The following is a 14,901-nucleotide window of genomic DNA, read 5'->3' as shown; positions in this document are numbered from 1 at the left end:
ATATCCCTAAACTGAAAAGGAAATGGGAAGGTAAAAGAGATGTGTTAGTTGTCAGAGATGGAGAGTATTCAAGCTAAACCAAGTATGTCTTCTGGAAAATATAAATGCAAAATTAGTGAAACTAATAAAAGTAACATAACCATTGCAGATGAAATATATACATATGTTTATTTTATGAAGGCAGGGATTTTTGAAGAGTTAAATAGCCACAGAGAGATGCAGTTTTAAAATATATGTGAAGCAGAAAGCTTGCAAAGAATGAGTAGGTCAACTGGACTATGAGAGAGTAAAAAAAGAAATTGAGACAGACAAGGCTGTAGCAGAGAAGCTGAATTTTCTCGGCATCAGTTGCCTTTTCACAGAAGATGTTGGGAGATAGTTACCCAATACCTATTCTGTCAGGTAATAAAATTTGAGGTGTTGTCAACACAGGAGGTGTTGGAGCAATTTGGCCTCCTGTAGTCAATTAGAATTCTGTGTGTCAGCAAAATAGGTGGTCAGAAAAAGGTATCCAACCAGATAACTTTTTAAAGTAAAAATTACATTGACATAGCTGACACTTTTGTCAAATTCTTTTTACACTTGTTAATTGCCAGTCTTGTGCTAACAAGTTAAAGGACAAGAAACACATCTGAGCTGAGTTAGCAGAACTAAAATTGGCTGCAGTACAAATCAGATATCTAATAAGCTGTATCGTGATCATCCTCCTGGTGGATATGAGGTGCGCATGCTGAGCTAGAACTCCATATGGCAGACTATTTAATGATTGACAAATGTGGATCCCATTGGCATGAAATTGGTGATTAGCCAGCAACATTTTTGGAAGAGCCCATATATCCAAAAAAAGCCCTCACTCTCTTGAAACAGACATTTTTTAGCTTTGTGTCTCTGGTAACTTTGTTTCTACCTCAACATTAGAATTTTTTTAAATACTGCACTGAATTCTGTAATAAAAATGTATTTGGGGTGGGAAAGCTGTAAAATAATTGTAGAATCCATTGCCTTCATGATGTGACAACTAGATATTTAACTTCAAGTGGTATTTTGATTTGAATGTATAGAGTCTGCTTCTGTTTTATTTCCCCACAGATGTAAACTGAAGTAGTAATACAGAACAGTGTGTCTGTGGTATGAATCACTCAGGTGCGTTTATTTTTTACATTTGCATAGAGTGAAGATAGTCCGAGTCCTAAGAGACAACGCCTTTCTCATTCAGTCTTTGACTATACAGCAGCATCACCAGCCCCATCACCACCAATGCGACCATGGGAGATGACATCAAATAGGCAGCCTCCTTCAGCTCGACCCAACCAACATCACTTCTCAGGGGAACGATGCAACACACCTGCACGCAACAGGAGGAGGTAAATGGATTAGTCAGATTGTGGAGTGCTTTCTTGCTAGCTTGTCTGCTGATTCAGGCGAGACCTTTTTCAAGGTAGCAGTGATTCATTAGCATTAGAAGTGAAGTATTCGTAGCAGAAGACTCCTAGTTATACAAGACTATGTGATAAATACTAATTTTGAAAGCTGTGTTGATAGATATTTGCTATTATCACTGCTGAAAACTGGTATTGGAAGTAATTCATGAGGTCAGTGTACTGTCTTCCTATAATTTCGTGTGGACATGTACAGTTGTAGAGGGGGAATTTCAGTAAGGACTTGGCTACACTGGAGAGTTGCAGTGCTGGTGGTGGTTTTACAGCGCTGCAACTTAGTTACTGTCCACACCTGGAAGGCACATCCAGCGCTGCAACTCCCTGGCTGCAGCGCTGGCTGTACACCTGGTCTGCTTGGGGTGTAACAATTGCACCGCTGGTGATGCAGCTCTGCTTATCAAGTGTGGCCACCAAAAGCGCTGTTATTGGCCTCCAGGGTATTAGGAGGTATCCCAGAATGCCTGCTCACAACAAACCAGAAGAATGGCTGAACTCCGAGCTCCCCCGAGCTGCTTATCTAAAAAACAAACACAGCTCCTGTTTGCTGGAGCGAGTGGAGGCAGGCAGGGGAATTGCTTTGGAAGGTTCACAGCTGTTTGCTTGTAGAGAGAAGTCACAGGTTGGGGGGGGGGGGGAGTCCGTGTTGAGTAGCTGCTTATGTGGTCTGAAGGCTATTTAGGAGTGCATAATTTGCATTTAGTGAGTAAGAGAGGGGTGGGGGAAGGTCTCAAAACTTTTAAATTGATTGCAGGTTGGGTGATGGTATGTTCCAGTCCTTAGAACTTGCAAGGCAGGAAGCTGACAGATCCAAAAATCCACTCTCTCTCTCTCTCTCCCCCACGTTCCCCCTCATCCCCTCTTTGAAAAGCACGTTTGCAGCCACTTGAATGCTGGGATAGCTGCCCACAATGCACCACTCCCAACAGCTCTGCAAATGTGGCCACACTGCAGCGCTGGTAGCTGTCAGTGTGGCCACACTGCAGCGCTTTCCCTACACAGCTGTACGAAGACAGCTGTAACTCCCAGCACTGTACAACTGTAAGTGTAGCCATATCCTAAGAATCTGTTTATTGCTCTAATATTGTACATTACATTAGTGTGTTGTACACACACACACTGTGTCAGAAAGTCAACCAAAAACTAAAGATTCCTATTTCTGGACAGGCTACTACCCAGGGCCGGCTTTAGGCCGATTCCCTTGAATTGGGCCCTGTGCCCTAAAGAAAAGCGCTTAACTTAGGCGCCTTTTTAATTTTTACTCACCCAGCGGCACTCTGGGACTTCGGTGACGTGTCCTTCAGTCGCTCCGGGTCTTCGGCAGCATTTTGGCGACGGGTCCTTCATTGCTGCGGAAGACCCGGAGCGAAAACCCAGAGTGCCGCCAGGTGAGTCATCCCTGCCGGGGCCCAATTGAAACTATTCGAATCGGGCCCTGCACTTCCTAAAACCAGCTCTGCTACTACCAGTAGTATAGACTCAGGCCTGGTCTACACTACGCGTTTAAACTGATTTTAGCAGCGTTAAACCGATTTAATGCTGTACCCGTGCACACTACGAGTCCCTTTATATTGATATAAAAGGCTCTTTAAATCGGTTTCTGTACTCCTCCCTGGCGAGAGGAGTAGCGCTAAAATCGGTATTACCATATCGGATTAGGGTTAGTGTGGCCGCAAATCGACGGTGTTGGCCTCTGGGTGGTATCCCACAGTGCACCACTGTGACCGCTCTGGACAGCAATCTCAGCTCGGATGCAAGTGGCCAGGTAAACAGGAAAAGCTCTGCGAAAATTTTGATTTTCATTTCCTGTTTGCCCCAGTGTGGGCGCTCTGATCAGCACGAGTGGCAATACAGTCCCAAATCCAAGAAGAGCTTCAGCATGGACCGTATGGGAGATACTGGATCTGACCGCTGTATGGGGAGACAAATCTGTTCTATCAGAGCTCCGTTACAGAAAACGAAATGCCAAAGCGTTTGAAAAAAAATTTTATAGACTACACAGTGCTGCGTGACAAGCGTAACGGGAAGCCAGAGACTCAAACGGACGCTCATGGAGGGAGGGAGGGGGGACTGAGGGACTCCAGCTATCCCACAGTCCACAGCAGTCTCCGAAAACTATTTGCATTCTTGGCTGAGCTCCCAATGCCTGTATGTTCAAACACGTTGTCCGGCGTGGTTCAGGGAATAGCTCGTCAATTTACTCCCTCTCCCCCTCCTCCTCCCATGTGAAAGAAAAGGGAAAGAAATTGTTTCTTGACTTCTTTCAGTGTCACCCTATGTCTACTGCATGCTGGTGGTAGACGCGATGCTGCAGCAGTGAAGAGCAGTATCCGCTCCTCTCCCCTCCGTGGTGGCAGACGGTGCAGTAGGACTGGTAACCATCCTTCTTATCAACCCGTGAGTGCTCCTGGCTGGCTTCAGGTGAGGTTAGCCAGGGGCGCCTGGGTGAAAATAGGAATGACTCCCAGTCATTCCCAGTAGATGGTACAGAACGGCTGGTAACCGTCTTCATCATAGCAACTGGGGGCTGAGCTTCTATCAGCTCCCTCCCTTTCATGTGAAAAGAAAAGATTCTGTACTGCCTGGACTATCATAGCAGTGGATGCTGGCTTCTCTTCCCCACACTGCTTAATGTCCTGCCTGGACTACCATAGCACCGGGAGGCTGCCTCCCCCTCATTTTATGTCACTAAAACTCAATGTTTCTTATTCCTGCATTCTTTATTACTTCATGACACAAATTGGGGGGGACACTGCCACGGTAGCCCCGGGAAGGTTGGGGGAGGAGGGAAGCAACGGGTGGGGTTGTTGCAGGGGCACCCCCTGTGAATGGCATGTAGCTCATCATTTCTGCGGGATCTGAACAGAGCAGCCTGTGCTTTCTGATACACTGGTTCTCTAGTACATTTGCCCCATATTCTAGGCAGGACTGACTCTATTTTTAGAAACCATGAAGGAGGGATTGACTCGGAGAGTCCATTCCCATGTTAGTGGCTTTTGCGTCCCCGACCGATTTCAGCCAGGGGCACCCATGTTAGCAGCAGACAGCACAGAAGGACAGATAACCGTCATCTCATTGCCAAATTACACTGGCAGCAGACGGTACAGAACGACTGGTAACCATCTCTGCTATCATGCAAAAGCAAATGAATGCTGCTGTGTAGCGCTGGAGTATCGCCTCTGTCCGTGGCATCCAGTACACATACGATGACTGTGTAAAAAAAAAAAAAAAGCTGAACGGGCTCCATGGTTGCTGTGCTATGGCATCTGCCAGGGCAATCCAGGGAAAAAGGGCGTGAAATGATTGTCTGCCGTTGCTTTCCCGGAGAAAGGAATGACTGATGACATTTACCCAGAACCACCTGCAACAATTATTTTTGCCCCATCAGCCACTGGGCTCTCAACCCAGAATTCCAGTGGGCAGGGGAGACTGCGGGAACTATGGGATAGCTGTGGAATAGCTACCCACAGTGCAACGCTCCGGAAATCGACGCTAGCCTCGGACCATGGATGCACACCGCCGAATTAATGTGCTTAGTGTGGCCGCGTGGACTCGACTTTATACAATCTGTTTTATAAAACCCGGTTTATGTAAAATCGGAATAATCCCATAGTGTAGACATACCCTAATTATTTTTATAGTGCAATAAATGTACATGACACTTACAACTTTGTCCGTCTCTAATAAACGTACAATCTAATTTCAAATGAGAATGAATAAAACAGGCAAGGTTGATGCAAGTAGTATCATGTGATTGCTTAGATGTGTGGTGCATGTATTGCAAGAGTTTACATTTTTATCTTAGTTTAGTTTTGGGCTATGGTTCATAAGCCTCTTTGAAGCAGAGTTTTTGGAATAAGCTCAAGTAGTCATGGAAGAATAGAGTTTTGAGTGGCCATGTTGAACTGGTGCCTGCACCAGTGCATTGTAAAGCTTAAAAATAAAGACCTTTTCACTATTCTAGTTAATTATCGCAAACACAAGCGTTTGCTCTCTCACCATAGGTTTTGGAACTGTTTTTGTCACCTAACAGGAGCTTAAAACATATTTCCCTATGTTCATTTCAGAAAAAGTGATTCTTTACGTTCTCCAACTTTAGGAGAAGCCATACATTTTTATGAATGCAAAAGCAGGCTTTAGAGACCAGAAACAGACTCTTCTATCCCCAAAGTTAAAAATTGTCAATTGGCATTCTGTTAGTTTATTGAAGCTGTAGCACATTGTTACGTATTGTTAAATAAGTCTTTAGGGTCACAAGTCCTGGAAGCTTTGGGTCACAACTTGCAAAATTATATTTGTTTTCATACAGCCAGCAGTCAGAACTAATAATGCGAGTCAATGAGTTGATTTCTTGGATTATTGCATAGAGAGAGGCAACGTCCAGTGGACAGGCAGTTGTCTTGTGACTCAGGAGACCTGTATTTTATTCTCAGTTCTTCAACTGCCCTTGAACTGTGAATCTCTGTTTTGCCCCCTTGTCCTCTATCTTGTCTGTTTAGACTAACCTCCTCAGAACAGGAACTCTCTGTACAGTGCCTAGCACAGTGGGCCTCAAACTTGCATGGGGTTTCCAGGCACCATCATAATACAAATAAAAAGTAGATTACTAATAAAATAAGCTCAATAGGCTTTTACAGAATTCTCTTGTAGCTTGATTTGTCGTGTGTAAGTAATGTTGCTTTATTTTATTTACTTAATTGTATTTTATTTAATTTTAATTAATAATATTAGTTATGGATATTAGTATGGGTTTTGGCTTGCCAATTAGTTTGATCAGAAGATAGTTTGTTCTGAATTAGGCTTTACAAAGTTTATAAAAGGACCTTTGGGGGTATGGCAGGAAGCTTACACTGAGACAGATATAGTTATAAAGATCTTTTATTAAAATTAATGAAATAGTAAGCAAATGGTAAAATGGTTCAAATTAGAGTTACCATTGTATTACTGTTATTTTAGAGATACATATGATGATGCAATGTTATGTGCTGCAAACTTTAATACTTACACTTTTGTTTTTAATAACCTGGTGTTGGAAGATACGGGGCCATGCCTGTGGCAGTTCCGTTTTTACACCTCTAGCGGAGGAAGCTAAATGCGGAGTTATTAAAGCTGTTTAATCTTTAACTTAATAAATTTTAAACTGAAATAAGATATAGGGAAACCAAGCTTAGTCTAGTCCCTTAAACTTACAGTCTGAAAAGAAATAAAGTACGGCCTGTTAATAGCTGTAATAGATGGGTAGCATTGATACGCTGTTGAAGGTGGAAGCAAATTAAGAGTAGACAGGAGTAGATAAGTGGGTAGATTACCTCTCTAATGATGAGATGCATTGCCTTTTTATAGAGCATTGGTTGGAAATCCTTCCTCTTATGCCCAAATTTTATTCTTTCCCCACCAAAATGTTAGGGTACACTTACCCCATAGGCTAATATGTATGTGCATATAAATAACAGGTATGTATGCATTTGTGGTGTACTTGTTAGGTCAGTAAAAAAAATTCCCTTTGCCATTTTTCATTGTTTACATTGTTTATTGGTTTATGCAAAAGGATTCTAAACATTTGTGTAGGTGTTTTGTTTATTTTTACTTTTTTGGGTAAGGGTCCCAAAATGTGCTAACTTTGCCTTAGCTTAACATACAGGGTTTTGGCCTGTAGGTCTCTTGCATTACAGCCAAACTATATGCATTTATAAACCTATTACATCAAATACTTAAATTTGTGTATAAAAAAAAATGCAAACAAGCAAATTAATTCTTAGGGCTACACTGTTTAAAAGTGAAGTTAATTTGCCCTTCTTCTGATGAACTTCCTTCAAGTTTTATCAGGTTTAGACTCAGTCACTGTGTATTTCCATCAGTCTGTTGCCCATGTAACAAAACCTGTGCATGCTCTGACTGGAGACTGTTTTGAAGCTGTCGGTCACCAAGTGGCTAGCAAATAAATCAGTTCTGCCAACACCAAGCATTTAAAAAAAAGCAGGACCCCAGAAAATCTTGATTCAAAATTAGTTTTGTTTATTAGTCTGCCTTCTTCCCTCTGCAACTCAAAATCAGCTGTCATCCCAATTTGTGATTTATTTAGGTTTGACATTCACCCTTGTGGATCCAAGGGTGGAATTCTCTCAGCTGCAGGGAAAGGGTCTCCATGGTTTGCCCTCTACTATTTGGGAAGATGGAGCTACCATTTTTTCCCCTTTCATCCTTTCCCTGCCACACTTCAGCTTCCATCCCCATTCTTCCTGCCTCCCCTGATGTATAACACACCACTTTCCCTCTGCCTTCTTCTCAGTCTTGTACCCTCATGTTCCTCCATATCAGCTCCATGGCAGTAGCTTTGATACTCTGCTCCCTGACTAAGAACAATAAAAAAGTTTCGGGAGGATGGGGGGAGAGAGGAGTACTTATACTGAACAGCTCAATACAGTGAACTGGAATCTCCAGTTACAGACCTCTGTGATTGTTGTTACCAGCTAAGAATTGCATGCATTTGGTTATATTTATTTGTTGCTCCGTTTCCTCAATCTTGTTTCATTTGTTTGGTCCACAAGTTATGCCTTGTCTTGTAAGTTTTTAGAGACAAAGACTGTCATTTACTCTTTTTATGTGTTACCCAGCACAATGGGGCCCAAACTGGTTGAGGCCTATGAGCCCTACTGCAATATGAATGTTAAGTGCAGGTTGTGAGTACTTTGCATGAAGCATTCCCAATAATTCCAAGTTAGTCATCTGCTAGAGCTACACATCTGGAGGTTATGTCAGAGTTTCACCTAAGGAAAGGGACAGTTCTTTGCAATTCTGACCTGTATCTGATCACCTAGGAGAAGTCTGTTTGCACCAAGTTCTGTTTTTTTCAGAGTACTATGTTCTGTACTGACCATAAATCAGTATGTAGAAAAGTGCCCAAAAAGTGTTGAAAGTTTTTGTTATGCCTTGTTTCCTTCTGGATAATTAACAGAAGTAAAGCTTGACCATTGAGACTACTTATGGAAAGGTAAAGGCAGAAATGAAGCTAAAAAAGCTACTGTGTCTAAAAATAAATAGCAGGGGAAACTAGGGTATCTCTATTTGTTTAGTTTTTTCAAAATATTGAAACTGCCATCAGTGTTATAAGTAATTATAAGCAGAGTTGGTAACAACACGTTGTTAAGGTTGCCTGACAGTTCCTATTATAAGACACTGGCAAAGTTATAAGCAACTGAAAACAAACTTAAATAATTTAAGCTGAAATTTTCTATTCTGGGTGTGTGTGTCTCAGGATGATTTTTGTGTGTGTGTGGGGGGGGCGGGGGAGAGATTTCAACCAAAACAATTTTTTTTCTTTTTTTGGAGAATGAGGTGAGAGGAAAATAATGTTGTTTTGTCCATGTTAAAACAGTCTGGTGTCTTTTTATTTGAGGAAAAAGTGCCCCCATGCTTTGCAGCGGAGACTTGAAATTTGGCCAGAGGATGGCCTATGTCAAATTTGCCTTTTCCTGTTCTTGTGAAAATCTGCCCAAATTTGGCCAAATTATAAGACTTGGAAAAGTGCAGTTTGCATATGCTCTTGCTAGAACAAAACCGCTTCCCAAAGATTTTGTTTGCAATGGGCATGCTCCAGAGACCAGGCAAATCACTTAAACTAAACTTCTTACAGGTAGTCATTAATTGCTGATTTTCTGAGCGCTGACTTCAGACCCTGGCATCTGATTAGCAGAAGGCCTGAGCACTCTCAGTTGCAAATAAAGTCAATAGGATCTGTGCTTTGATCACCGAAAGAGCTATGTTATGCTCCATAATCCAGTTTTAGGTGTCTCAAATTGGGCATCCAAAATGAGTGGATAATTTTTATATTAATCTGTCTGAGTTCCCCCTCTGTAAAATGGAGATACGACCACCTTAGCTCACAAGGGTGGTGTGAAAATAATCAAAAGTTTGTGAAGCATTCAGCTACTACATTAAGTGCCATAGAAAAAGCCCATGAAGAAATTAATAATCCTATCTTCAGAGCAGAGTTTGAATAGTGTGCACTAAATAAGGCCTGAGGCCACACACTGAATAATGAAGAGAAAATATTGAATAGTTGTGTGCTGAATGAGTCAGGGATCCTTTGGGGAAAAAGGGTGTGATCATATCCTTGTAGATTGTATCATGCATACAAGATTGCACAAGCAACCTTAATCCTGGCATTTTCTAACTTTTGAGTGCTTGACTTGGCAACCTGCATGTTCTTTTAATGTATCTTGTGTATACAATATCTGTATAAAAGTGCTTAATTTAGCTTGTGCTGGTTCTCCTGACTGGCATATTTTGGTATAATCACTTGTGTCGTGAAATAATTGCATCTATACTAAGGCTTTTATCAGTATACCACTGTCTTTTTAAAAAATAAAATCACATCCCTAGCTGACATAACAATGTTGACGGAACTGTCTAGTATAGATTTGTCCTCAGTATTGGATTATGTATGGTATTGTTGAAGAAAGAGGCCTATGGCAATTTGTGTGACATGTCTTCCCTTTTAATGTGTTCCCAGTCCTCCTGTTAGACGTCAGAGAGCAAGAAGGGATCGCCTGTCTCGACATAATTCCATTAGTCAAGACGAAAACTATCACCATCTCCCCTACGGACAGCAACAAGCAATAGAAGAGCCCCGAGCCTTCCACCCACCGAATGTATCCCCCCGTATGTTGCACCCAGCCGCTCATCCGCCACAGCAGAATGCAGTGATGGTCGACATTCATGAACAGGTATGAGAATGTTGGGCTGAATGTGCTAAGGACACTGCATTTCTCTAAGACTTTCAAAAACTCCAAGTAGTTGGCACTGAAAATAGAACACTGTGGTAATTACTGCTGGCAGTCTGTTGTGGCAGTTTCTTTCAAGAGTCATAATGGTGCACTAGTAACATACAGTAGTGAAAATACCATAAAATATTGGTGATTTAAAAAAAAAATCAAATAAAGCCTAACAGAGTGAAAGTTACTGATTTGGCCAAGGCAGCCATCAGCACAGTTCCAAAGGTCTTCAGATCACACTTTTGAAACACAATTTTTCTGCTTCTGAAGTGAATTTAGTTTGAGAGTGGGTGTGGTAGTTGTGATGTAGGCATTCATAAACCCTGAAATAAAAGCTAGGTGCTTTTACAGGATTAAAGTAGACAATATAAACATATAATTCACAATGCCTTCATGTGGATAGAATGTAATAAACTCCTGTTTTCAGCCCCAAATCTGTTGTTCTAACCCTCAGGCAACTCCCTCCCCAAATACCCCAGAAAGAAATTAATCTTTGCAGCATATCCTAAAAGTTAAGTTTTGGATTGAGACACCAAGAGGTGGAGCCGTTTCCAGAATCAGGGACAGTTTGGAGATGATGTCCCACTAGCATAGCCCCACCCTGTTCACATCAGAGGGCTTATAGGCCAAGTGTATTTGTTGACTGCAACTACCTAGCATCACATGGGGAGGGAGTTAGCCTGTCAGATAGCCAGGTCACAAACTGTTCAGAGCTTTACGTTAAAATTAATGCTTTAAAACCCTGCCTGTAAACTCATGTGGTCAGTGCGGATAAGGGATCACTGTGCAAAGTTCTCAATAAGCAGACATCTACATTGTGCACCTGTGAACTTCAAGTGTACAGGTTTAAGCTAACAGTCCTTCCGGCCTTCTCTGAATTTTCCCTTATGTCTGATAATTGATCAACTTGCTGGAGCACCTCAAAATGAACACCAAATTTGTCCTCCCACTCTGGATGATGAGATTACATCAGGGCATGTCTGGGGGAAAACAGGTCCCGCAGCACTGCTTCTGTGCCCTCTTGGCATCTTCTATGACCGGTATGTCAGTGCTGCCAAGGTCTTGTCGCCATGGTTACTTGAGGGTCCTTCATGCTGGTCCTTGACACTGACTCTACTTCAGGGAAGGGATCACGTCCTCCTGGATGCCATGGTTGGTCTGAGAGAAGTAGTCCTCTTCTGACTCGCATCTGGCACTGCCATCAGTGCCTAGCAGTCATTGCCTAGAAACCTCTGCCATCCCTGCTACAAAAAGTCTGCAGTGATGCCTGAGCCAAGTCAAAGACCACTTGGACTATCTTCCCACAATGTTTTTTGTCATGGAGGTATGCAAGACTGTCATCTGTGTAGTGATACTTGTTTGGTTCTGTAGCAGATCAGAAGAGCTGTTGTCTTTAATTTTTTTAAATTGAGTTAATTTGTTTTGAGTTAATCACTTGAATTAACTGCAATTAATTGACAGCCCTCACATAAATTAATTGCAATTAATCACATCTTTAATTGCACTGTTAAACAATAATAGAATACCCATTTAAATTTATTGTACATATTTTTGGTTGGTTTTTCTACATTTTCAGATATATTGATTTTCAATTATGCTAACAAAGCATGAAAAGGCATACAAATGTTTAGCATATCTGGCATGTAAATACCTTAAAACACTGGCTATAACAGTGCCATGCAAACGCCTGTTCTCACTTTTAGGTGATGTAAATAAGAAGTAGGCAGCAGTATCTCCCGTAAATATAAACAGACTTGTTTGTCTTAGCGATTAGCTGAACAAGAAGTAGGACTGAGTGCACTTGTAGGCTCTGAAGTTTTACATTGATTTATTTTTGAGTTCAGTTATATATATAAAAATCTACATTTGTGAATTGCACTTTCACAATAGAGATTGCACTGCTCATAGAATCATAGGGTTGGAAGGGACCTCAGGAGGTCATCTAGTCCAACCCCCTGCTAAAAGCAGGACCAATCCCCAGACAGATTTTTATCCCGGTTTCCTAAATGACCCGCTTAAGGATGAACTCTCAACCCTTGGTTTAGCAGGCCAATGCTCAAACCACTGAGCTGTTCCCTGCCCCTCCCCCCTCCCCTTTTGGAAGGGACCTCAGGAGGTCATCTAGTCCAGGGGTAGTCAACCTATGACACCTGTGCCTAAGGCAGCACACAAGCTGATTTTCAGTGGCACTCACACTGCCTGGGTTCTGGCCACCGGTCTGGGGGGTTCTGCATTTTAATTTAATTTTTAAATGAAGCTTCTTAAACACTTTAAAAAACTTATTTACTTTACATACAACAATAGCTTAGTTATATATTATAGACTTATAGAAAGAGACCTCCTAAAAATGTTAATATGGATTACTGGCATGTGAAACCTTAAATTAGAGTGAATAAATGAAGACTTGGCACACCACTTCTGAAATTTTGCCAACCCCTGATCTAGTCCAACCTGTTGCTCGAAGCAGGACCAATCCCCAACTAAATCTCCAATGGCCCCCTCAAGGATTGAACTCACAATCCTGGGTTTAGCAGGCCAATGCTCAAACCACTGAGCTATCCCTCCCCCCGTACTGTACTTGTGTGAGATGAACTGAAAAATACTATTTCTTGTTTCTTTTTACAGTGCAAATATTTGTAATAAAATAAAGTGAGCACTGTACACTGTATTTTATGTTGTGATTGAAATCAATAGATTTGGAAAATGTAGAAAACATCCAAAAATATTTAAATGGTATTCTATTCTTTAACATTGTGATTAAAACTGGGATTAATTGCGATTATTTTTTTAATTTTGCAATTAATCGAGATCCATTTTTTAAATAATTTGACAGCCCTAATTTGTATTTATTTCCATCTGTGTACTAGTTTGTTCCTGCTTGTTAATTCCCCAAGAGCGGAATCTAGGCAAGCAATTCATGAAGGAAGAAGAGGGGGTTTTCCAAATAATTGCCTTTTATGGATCCACACTCCTTGTCTCTAATTCTTTCGAGTCTTTACTGGAGATTTCTGATATAGTGTAAGAAACCAAGCAATGATTGGGGTCCTCTGTCTTTTAGACCCTCGGGTTTGAATGTTGAGTTGTAGTAGATGTTGCTAATTCCCAGCCCTGGGCATTTTCAGACCAGGAGTTGTGGGTCCTTAGTGGCAGTTACCTGTAATTGTGGTGGTTTGAGGAATGTAACCTTTCCCTTTCTAGTTTTTAAATTAGCCTTTGGTTTTATCCACTGTTCTATTATGTTTATTTTAGAGACATCCCTTGAGCTTTCTCCTTAGAGTGAGAATGTGCAAAGATGGTTATCTTGGGAGAAAAAAATGATCTGAATTTTTTTCTTCGATATCTCTGTGGAAAATCATTTAGCCAGCTCTTCCCATCAGAGTTTGGAAGACTGTTTAGCTACTTGTACATTCTTCCTTCTGATTTTAATTGGCTTTTATGTGGGAGTTACTGCCTCCTTCTTTAAAGGAACTCATCTGGACACACGAGGGTGACCCTACAGAATCTGAGACGTACTGTTTGTGTCTTGGAGGGTTTCAGTGTTTTGAGTTGAGTTCCCTTCCTGGCATTGTTCAGGAAGCGCTGATGTAAGAGCAGTAATCTATTGAGGAGGATATTTTTTAAGACAGGAATTACAGGTTTGTAATTTTTTTATACTGTCAGTGTAAAATGTGATTTTTCTGGTATTTAGATGAAAGTTTGCTATTTTTAAATATCAAACCATAACTATTCAGAACCCTCTGAATTGTGTAAATTAACAAAATTACTGAAAACTGTTTCAATGCAGATCCACCAGGGCACAGTCCCTGTCTCATACACAGTAACAACAGTGGCACCACATGGGATTCCGCTCTGCACAGGCCAGCACATACCAGCTTGTAACACACAGCAGGTCCCAGGATGTTCGGTGGTTTTCAGTGGACAGCACCTTCCCGTCTGCAGTGTGCCTCCTCCAGTAAGTAGGTTTATCTAATGACACAGACTTTCATCTCCAGTGTGTGGGGTGGGCAGCCTGGAGCTTCACAGCTAATGTGGTTTTGCCGTTTACATCAGAGAAATCCACTCTTCACTGGGCCAAAGTGCGGGTTTATAAGCAGACCTTTTAGCTTGATGCAGGGTTGCGTGTTTTATGTATTTTTTTCCATAGTGATGTAGTATTTTCTTAACATGTTTTAACTAAAGTCAGAACTAGCTTAGGCTCCAGTCTCTTGACACACATCCATAGCTTCACAAAACAAGTTCAGAAATTTGGAGGAAAGGGTTTTTAAAGTTAATCAAATAGTAGGAAGCCCACTAAAATAATTCACTAGGTGTAAGAGACCCCTTCCCCTCAGAGGGTGTGTGCACATATATAAAACCAGCCCTTCCAGCTGCATCTCTAAAATCAATAATTTGTGTAAATACTAGTAAGATTTAAAAAAAAAAAAAAAAAAAAAGACTAACACGGGCCAAAAGAGAGCTCAACTATTTGGAAACACATTAACAAAGAAACTGTCAATCCAGAAAACTGCCTTTTCATGTGTGTTTTAAATAAGGCGATAATGGAAAGTAACATATGTTGAGTCTACACCCTAGTAATGATTTGGAACATAAAGACTGGAAAAAATCTTTGTGCAGGGCTGCGTTTATAGGGCTGCATTTCTCTCAGTACCAGTTCTTCTGTACCAGTCACACTACGGAGCAGTTCTCTAGCC

General features: G+C 41.4%; 1 protein-coding gene across 2 annotated transcripts in view; it reads left to right on the top strand.

Annotated features, from left to right (window-relative positions):
- Window positions 1-14,901, top strand: part of RNF38 (ring finger protein 38) — a 223,484-nt gene that overhangs the window by 158,855 nt on the left and 49,728 nt on the right. For both annotated transcript variants that reach the window (XM_030565841.1, XM_030565842.1), the window contains 3 exons: window positions 1,171-1,364; window positions 9,949-10,162; window positions 13,995-14,162. In XM_030565841.1, coding sequence (XP_030421701.1) covers window positions 1,258-1,364; window positions 9,949-10,162; window positions 13,995-14,162 — 489 coding nt within the window. In that variant the 5' untranslated portion in view covers window positions 1,171-1,257. The remainder of the gene's footprint in view (window positions 1-1,170; window positions 1,365-9,948; window positions 10,163-13,994; window positions 14,163-14,901) is intronic.

Source organism: Gopherus evgoodei, chromosome 6 (genome assembly GCF_007399415.2).
Source record: "Gopherus evgoodei ecotype Sinaloan lineage chromosome 6, rGopEvg1_v1.p, whole genome shotgun sequence".
NCBI lineage: Eukaryota > Metazoa > Chordata > Testudines > Testudinidae > Gopherus > Gopherus evgoodei.
Note: the sequence above shows the minus strand (reverse complement) of the source record. Positions and strands in the feature narration are given on the sequence as shown.